The following is an 8,633-nucleotide window of genomic DNA, read 5'->3' as shown; positions in this document are numbered from 1 at the left end:
CTTTGCGAATCCACCAATGCATACCCAGCGACCCATTATCATGTCCAAAGTTACAAGGAAGAGGAGCGTCCAAAGAAGACCAGGAAGGGACACACACATGTAGGGAGAATGTCTCTGAACACCAACACAGTCATCGTCATGGAAGATCACCTTTCCCAGTACTGCCCCAGGGCCTGCGCCGCACACAAGGTCCAGGAAGGAGGAATCAGCCAGAGCAAGCGACCGCTGCGGGAAGATCGCCCGGGTCGCCGGAGGCCGCGCATGGGACAAAGTCACCACCTTCTGCTCAAGTCCAAAATCTCCGGACCAGGCCGACCCCACAGCCAGCCGACCACCCGCTGCCACAGTGTCCGAAATTTCCAGCTGTCCCTTATTCACAGAGGCGGTCACGTTACTTTCCTCCTGTGTAGGGTGAAGCAGATCCTTGTGTACCTGGGGACAGGCAGACCGCAACTGTTCCGACGCTGACGCAATACCATCCAGCTTCCTCCCCAATACCCGGGCGCCGTGAACCAGGGTGAAATGAAGGGCTCCAAGAGCGTCGAGAAGGTCACCGTACCCCAGCACAGCCCCCTGCGCTCGCTCCGCTACGCTCCTCCGCGCCACACACTCCCAATCGTGCTGTGACCCAATGTACAGGATGATAGAGTCCATCCCATCAAGATGGCCGCAGGGCAGGGCCACCCCAGATGGGAACCGGGACTCAGGCACAAGCGCATCAAGTTCCATGGCACTGCAAACAGGGTTCCGGAGGCAGGCAAAATATGCATCCAGTGTGTGGTCACAGGTAACAGTCGTTCTCCTCCTGGGCCAGTGCCCGCGAAAACCGGGAGCAGCCCGCGCAAATCGGGACGAGCCACAGGCCGCGTCAGATCAGTTCACTGGCGAGGGCCCAGGCAATCGCCGAAAAACCCTGGAATCGTCACCCCGGGTATGCACCCGCTACGCCACGCTCGATGGTAGGAGCGACCACAGCGAGATTCAGGCCAATAGTCGCTCCGCTTCGGTATTCCGACTCCACCCGGTCACCAATGGCCGCTGTTGTTGAACTGCCGCCCGGCCATGTTGTCCACCCGAGGTCCCGGCCCCAGGGCTGCACAGGCCGCAAACTTCAAATGAACATTTCTCAGACGGTACCGCCGCCAGAAACTTCAGGATCACACGATCGGTTGCCGCTCTCAATCACCAACACGGGCATGTAGCGCAGGCTGAGGATCACATGCAGGATATCTGTGCGGGATGTGGAGGTTCACGGAGCCGGGAGCCTACGCTGCCGTCCCGGTCGCCATCTTGGCTCCTCCACCATATCATTGATCTTGAGTGATTCCTATAGCGGGGCTTTAAGGGCGACTGCGTCACGGTACCGGGAAGGGGGTTTACATCAAAGGTTGAGACTATGCAGCCCGATGTCGTATATCTCCTTCACCCATGTCCAAACCACCTTTGGAGTTCGAAGAAGAATGTCCAGGATTTATAGATTTTTAATGTGGCTGGCTAGTGGAGCATATATTGGATGTTAATTGCCCTGAGTTTCCTTCTAGCTTATTCAAAGGATGTTCATGGTTGCTGTACTAGTTTCATATAGTCTGGGAAGATCATAATCATGCTAGATTTGTACATTTACATGCCTTGTTCTTGAGAAAAATAGAGGATCTCGCCAAAATTGCCATTGCTGGCATGCAACATTGGGTTTTGGTGTGGCTAAGGGTCCCGGAGAGGGAGAGAGTGCGGTGCATCTTGGGAGCTGTGCAAGAGCAGCGGCGTCTCTGAGAACAGCCGAGCCCGGGAGGAGGAGGAGGCCGAGGGCGCTGCACGGCTTCACCGCTCGTTGAGTCCTGGAGTCCTGAAGTGGAGTGGAGGGACCCTGGGCAGAGAGCGGGGCCCGAGGAGGGAAGTGCAGAACCGCTCGGAGGCAAGGTCGCAGGAGACTTTGCGGGCTAAGGAGACAGGAGGGTTCTGTGGGACAAGGCACTGGTACTGAGACACCAGCGGGACTGCGAGGACCAGCAGCCCGCGCGGTATCGTTGTGTCCTCTTCCCGCCTACTCCCCACTATTCTACACTACTGGGGCTGCCCTGCACGTTGGGCAAAGTTGTAGCCCGATGAGACCGGATCGGGCCACCCCTTTTTCGCCATCCTTGGAACCAGCTGTAGCTATCAGTAAGTACCCTGAGTGGGGGAAAACAGTTTTTATATTTTAAACTACGTTTGTAATATGGCCACACGGGAGTCTAGAAGCAAAGCCCACAACAATAAACTTACAGGAACTTTGGACAATTTTATTTTGAGAGCCAATTCAGTGATTGATCAGGGTATTGTGTTAATGGAACATAGGGTGTCGCAGGATCTTGCCATGGCCAAAAGATCCTCACTGGGGCATTTTGCGAACGCTCGCACACCCGAGGTTGCAAGGGATGTGAATATCGACAACGCCCTATTGACTGTCCAAACCCAATCACCTACTCAGGGTCTGGCTGAAACTTCCCCCTTATTCATTCGATCCAGCAGGACTTATCAGTGCAGTTGGATGCCCCCACTTCGATTAAAACCCCACTAAGACCCAATACCCGCCAGCATCTGTGTAATTGTACGGGTGTTATTCCTAAGAAGAAACAGCCAACTGCAAATAAGGCGGGAGTTAGGGCAGCTAAATCAGCCAACTCAGCCAAAGGCCACAGCAAAAACGTAATTCCACCAGGCCCAAGCCCAAAACCAAGCTCAAGCCCAGAGGATGCTGAGGCACAAATGTCAGTTGCTGCACCGGAATTACCCCTGTATTTGGGAAGCTCTGGAGATGATATTCTGTCAGGCGCAGGTCTATCCAGGGAAGAACTACCGACATGGGAGGACTCCTTATGCATGAAAATCACCGCACTTCTGAGTGCCACCCTTCGTCCATTAGAAGAGAGACTTGCCAATATTGAAAGCCAACTATCAAATTTTGAACAAGTAATAGTGGCCAATAATGCATTGGCTCAGGGCAAATTGAACTTGCCGATTCCAGCTGGGGGGGCTGTGACGCACGACAATCCTGCTACCTCTGTGACACAACAAGTTGTTGCTAATCACATTGCATCCATGGGGGGAACAAATGTATTGTCCTATAAACTGGGAGTGGGACCCAGGGCTGCCCAGCATACAGTGTCCAGCAGTGTAGGAAGGTCACAGTTCAGCGCTACCTCACACGAAGGGCGGGCCACTGTAGATATAGGTATAGATACAGGTACAAGTAAGAGACCTCGAATTGAGCCGACAGTGGAATTGCCACCAGATGTGAGTCCTTACCTACTTGTTTTAACAGGGGTCCCAGAAATTAGTATGCGGAATGTTGAATCTTACATTTCTCTGAAAAATAAAGCCATACATTGGCTTAACGTGCATAGACCCCTTCCCCCACATATGACTACTGAAATATCTATGGTCCGAAGGGTGGGATGGGTAGGGCGCACACCCAAAACTTCAACTGGTGATTGTGTACTGGTCAATTTAAGGGACCAAAATATCGTAGACCATATATTTAAATGGAGCTCAGTTAGCACAGGTACAAAAATTGAAGTTAGATCTCTTTCCTATTTCTATCCTAGCAATCAACTGAGAGACCCAGACGAAGGCTGGTCGCTCGAATCACACCGTTGAGTGGGGAGGGGAGGGATGAACTGGAATGGCCACCACCCATCTGCCCAGAATCAGATCCCATGTTACAATAGGTTCAGCGTCCTGGATCAGGTCGATTGACTGACTTTGGCTGGGCAGGATACGCAGGATGAGGTCCTGACTCATGATGAGGCTGTCGGGGATGGCCCGGTTGTGGTGGAGAGAGACCAGGTATGCGAGCCGCTAGGACCTCAGAACCCCCTAATAGGTAGTATTAGGAGTGGTGTTACGCCTCCCTTGGGCGGGGTAGTTGATGATTACCTACCAGTATCATCCTTAGCCACCACCAGTCACGATAATCCCCTAGGGAGAGACGATGTTTTGCCCGACAGTACATGTCCTAGTGTGGGAAACACAAAATGCATGTCCATATTGTCATGGAATGTGGCAGGCTTATCAAACAAATTAGCTTGTCTGGAGTGGGGTACTTTTGTGGACAATAGCGATATATGTGTATTCCAAGAAACCTGGGCCAGGGAGGACCAACATAGAGTGGGCTTTGCGGCATTTAATATCGCCGCACGGTGGGGAGGAAAGGGACGCCCATCAGGGGGCCTTACAATCTGGGTTGGGCTACATCTGGGCTGCTCGGGCGAGATCATCCCGACTTATTCTGATGACATTCAGTGCGTTCTCTTGTCCTGGCCAACCCCCTACAAACTTGCCATCGTGAATGTCTATTCACGGCCGACAAGTGTGTCAAATGAGAAAAATAGAGGATCTCGCCCAAATTGCCATTGCTGGCATGCAACATTGGGTTTTGGTGTGGCTAAGGGAATTAGAAGCACAGCTTATCTGACAATTTGGTAGACAGGAGGTAGAGGAGGGAATACTGAAGAACATTGTGCTCAGGGTAGCAGTGCAAGGAACAGAGAAATGGCTGACTGGGAAATAAGCACCGGAAAGAGGGAGGCCCAGAGACGCTGAGCGTGCAGGAGCAGGAGCACAGCTCTCTGGCCTAGAGTGGACTGGCGGTCTGAAAGGGGAAAGAAAAGAGCTAGAAAACCTAAACAGTGAAAATTATCTATTATTATTGAATACCGAAAAAAACACAACATTTCAAAACGTTACACAAAAGGCATTTCTTCTGACATACATGGGCCAATAGCTTTTTGGGCAGAGGGTGGAGAGCTGGTAATCAGACGACTGAATATTCCAAACCAAGCGTGTACTTTTGTGCAAGCTTTTTTTTTGGTAGCATTTCTTTTTCATATGGTTTTGTAAGTACTCACTTCCAAGTGTCCCCTGTTTTACTCTGCCTCTCATTGACTAATTTCAGATATACTTTATCATGTATTCCAATCAGTGGCGTAGCTAGAGCTTGTTGCGCCCGGGTCTATCCCTCAGATTGCCGCCCCTGGAGGGGTGGGGGTGCTGGGGAAAAAGGACGGCGAGCACTTGAAAGAGGTCCGAGAGACACGTAGTATCGCCGCTAATAGTTACCTCGATCATGCAAGTTACATGCACATACATGACGCGGTCCAAGGCTACACAGTTGAATACACCGGTGACTGGCAGTACAAAACAGAACACGCAGACTGCATGATCCATCAGAGAGATGCGTGAACAATGACCTGGTAATCCCCTCAGCACAATGCAAACATGCACATACATGACACTGTTCAGGGATCCATCATCTACAGTAACAGTGTCGAAGCCTGTGATTCTTTATCTTTCAAAAACAGCAAATTAATTATTCACAGGGAATGACTCACTGTGTGCCCTTTGAACTAAATGCAGCACAAAGGGGTCAGTCAGCGCCACCTTGCCAACATAGACCGGATACAAAGCCCACTCTGGTGGCCCAAAGGCAACAACCAGGGGTCGCGCCCTGTCATTACTTCTAAGCAGCAGCAACCAACTCCCTGGGAATGAAAAGACGTGTGCTCCTGGGACCCAAAACCGGCTTGAAATAGTGCATCTCTCCTTCATAGCAGCCTCAGAACACACATTGTGCACAGCCTGCCCAGGGGCCCAAAGCTAAAAAACAGGAAGGGGCAACACATTATCACCACAATCCTTAAACACAGCTGTATGGGCCATGGGAACATGTTCAACTCTATCCAAGGTCCGGGACAAACTGCTCCGGCGTTGCAGCACTCGTTGAATATTCAGAAGAAACAAGAAACATTACATTTTTCTGTGATTTTGTTTTCACATTACCTTCATGGTAACCAACAGTGTTAAAAGTCTACAAGAAAAGTAAAATGATAATAATGTGTCAAGTACGGAACGGCAAGGCTTGCACACTGCCGGGTGGGGGTCACCTTCAGCCCCTGGTGTGTGAAGGGAGGGGAGGGGCCATCGACTGTTTAACTGCAGAGGATTAGGACAGTCAATCAGATATTTATCAATAACCTGTCGTTCGGTGCCAAAGGCCGTTCTGGCCTCTTCCCAGATGAGAGGCCTGGGGTCCCGCATGCCCAGCTCAGAATCTGTGCCCCAAACATGGTGGGAGGGCCCCCTGCACAAGAAGGGTGAGGGGGAGGGAGACAGACATGAATTCATTATAGTAAATTCACAGAAAACAACACTAAGATTAATATGACTTTATTGTTAGGTCTTATAATAATATAAAAAATATTGTTTTAGTTTGCAGCCCCTCTTAATACACACCAAAAGTACAACAAAAATTCAAAATGATGTATAGGAAAGTAAGAGAAAACACTATGTTTATTTTTCAAGTAAAACTTAAATCCAACATTCTAAAATGTTATTTTTCTTGCTTTTCCATTAGCAAAATCATCGATGACATCGTCGAAGTCTACTTCATCACTCAGTTGCTGTTCTATAGCCATTATGGCAATATTTCTTAAACGTAAGGCACTCATTGTAGATCTTAGGTACTTATTAATCAATTTCAATTTAGAAAAACTCCTCTCACAACCAGCAACACTTACAGCAATTGTGAGGAAAATTCGCAGTAGTATCACAATATTTGGAACGGAGTTCTCAAGACTGTATTTTAGAATAAACTGCAAAAGTTCAAGTGGACTGTCCTTCCATGTCTCTGTTTCATGTTGCGTAGCAGCAACAGAAATAAAACTCTGAAGTCTTTTTCTCTCAACGAGGAACTCTTCCTCATTAATATCATCATGATAATGATTTAGTTGACATTCGTATTTATCATTCAAAAGATTTGATGGAGTAAGGAAAGCATATTTTTCAGCAAGAACACGAAGTTGTTGAAATCTTGTGGTGATTTCTTGGATCACTCTGTCCAGTGAAGAAAACATTTCTCTCCTCAACTCAGTTTCGTATGACAATTCAGCATCTCGTGATTCTTCACCTGCCATTAGTTTCTTATTTCTTCCCTGACGATCCATGACTATCCCAAGATCATCACAAATATCTTTAGCGTAAGCTACTGAATTGTTAACTAATTCACACCTATTTTCAATTAGAAATGCTTTTAAAGCATTGAGTTTTAAGTCACATTGTTGTATATTTAATCCTTTGGTTTGGAGGTAGACTTGAGTGTCGTTAATTTCTACAAGGACGGATTCCCACAGGCCAAGAGGGCACAGGAAGGAAAAAGATTGTAAAGCAACAAGCAGCACACCAGCATCTGACCTGGTAACTCTGCTGTCTTCTTCACCAGTTAAACGTTCTACAGCACTTAAGATTTTTGAGTAATTCTTTTTTACAACACTCACAGCATCTCCCCGTGCACTCCACCGGGTTTCTACTACACGCTTGCCACTTTGACTAGTGACTGAAGTCAGAATATCCCGGCGATGGGTCGAGGAAGAAAAAAACGCGAATAAATGCTCCACAGTTCCAAAAAAGGTAACAGAATTCACAGCAACAGAAGCTGCATGTAAACCAGCCAAATTCAGCGAGTGATTTGTACATGCGACAAATTCTGCTTTTCCATTAATTTCCCTGATGCGTCTTTGAACGCCAGTATGTTGACCAGCCATCACAGCAGCATTATCATATGCTTGTCCTCTACAATTTTGAATATCAATTCCGTTGCTTTCTAAATTCTGCAAAATCATAGATGAAATATTCTCAGCGGTTTTACCTTTTGTTTCAATGAAATCGACAAATGATTCCACAACCATCACTTTATTTCCATTGATCATAACGTAGCGTACAACTTGGCTCGTCTGATCCTTATGAGAAATATCAGGGGTGCTGTCGAATATCATAGAAAAATACTTTGCTTCTTTCACTTGCTCAATAACTTTGCTTCTTACTTTTTCTCCGAAAAATGTCTATACTCATTCTGAATAGTAGGTGACATATAGGATTTAGCATACTTTTTTCCCAGCTTAATTCTTACAGTATGCTCACGCAGCACTGGATCGTATTTTGCCAACAAATGAACTAATTCTAGAAACTTTCCTCTATTTCCTGTTGATTCAGGTTCATCATCAGTCTTGCAATGAATTCCTTCTCGGTGACCCTGTAAAGCCAAACTTTGTTTAGCTAGGAATCTAATGATATCCAACAATCTTGAAAGTATCTCCCTCCACTTCTTTACTTCGTTTTCAACTTGTTCTTGTGCCTTTTAATCAATTGTTGCTCCACATCGGATTCTAATTTCCAACTCCTTCCATTGTGTGAAACATCAAACATGGGCAACACTAGATTCATGATAAAAAATTTTAGGATTGAGTTTCCACCACGTGTTGAATCCATCTGCAGAATCAAAATTTGAATGACTTCTGTCCGCAAATGGTCTGCAACAAAAGCAGTAAAGAGCTTTCTTGGAAGGAGAGTACACCAACCACGACCTCAACATTTTTTCATTATTTGGTAGAGTTTGGAAAAACCACTCGCGTGTAAGTTTTCTGGTTCGTCGAAGTTGAAGTTGAAAAAGATTTATTAGGCGCACTATCACCGAACGGTTTCTTGGCGCTGTCCTTTGTTTAAAGCACCCTCACGAATCACTTCACCAAAATCAGAATCTAGATGTTGAACCACAGACACCCCTTTTCCTACCAGTAAGAAACATGTGTCATCTTTAATCT

The 8,633-nt window shown here is 47.2% G+C and overlaps 1 protein-coding gene across 1 annotated transcript; it reads right to left on the bottom strand.

The window, feature by feature from the left end:
• Nucleotides 1-6,359: 6,359 nt before the first annotated feature.
• LOC146783436 (zinc finger MYM-type protein 1-like) lies at nucleotides 6,360-7,808 on the bottom strand. Its single transcript, XM_085632835.1, has one exon. It carries the CDS (start codon nucleotides 7,806-7,808, stop codon nucleotides 6,360-6,362), a length of 1,449 nt encoding a protein of 482 aa, XP_085488961.1.
• Between the last annotated feature and the right edge of the window lie 825 nt (nucleotides 7,809-8,633).

Source organism: Triturus cristatus, chromosome 11 (genome assembly GCF_964204655.1).
Source record: "Triturus cristatus chromosome 11, aTriCri1.1, whole genome shotgun sequence".
NCBI classification, from domain to species: domain Eukaryota; kingdom Metazoa; phylum Chordata; class Amphibia; order Caudata; family Salamandridae; genus Triturus; species Triturus cristatus.
The sequence above is the reverse complement of the archived record's forward strand: the minus strand, read 5'-3'. Positions and strand labels throughout refer to the sequence as shown.

Excerpts from the sequence above, each read along its gene's own strand:
- LOC146783436 (XM_085632835.1), bottom strand. The coding sequence starts at position 7,808 with ATGATATTCGACAGCACCCCTGATATTTCTCATAAGGATCAGACGAGC.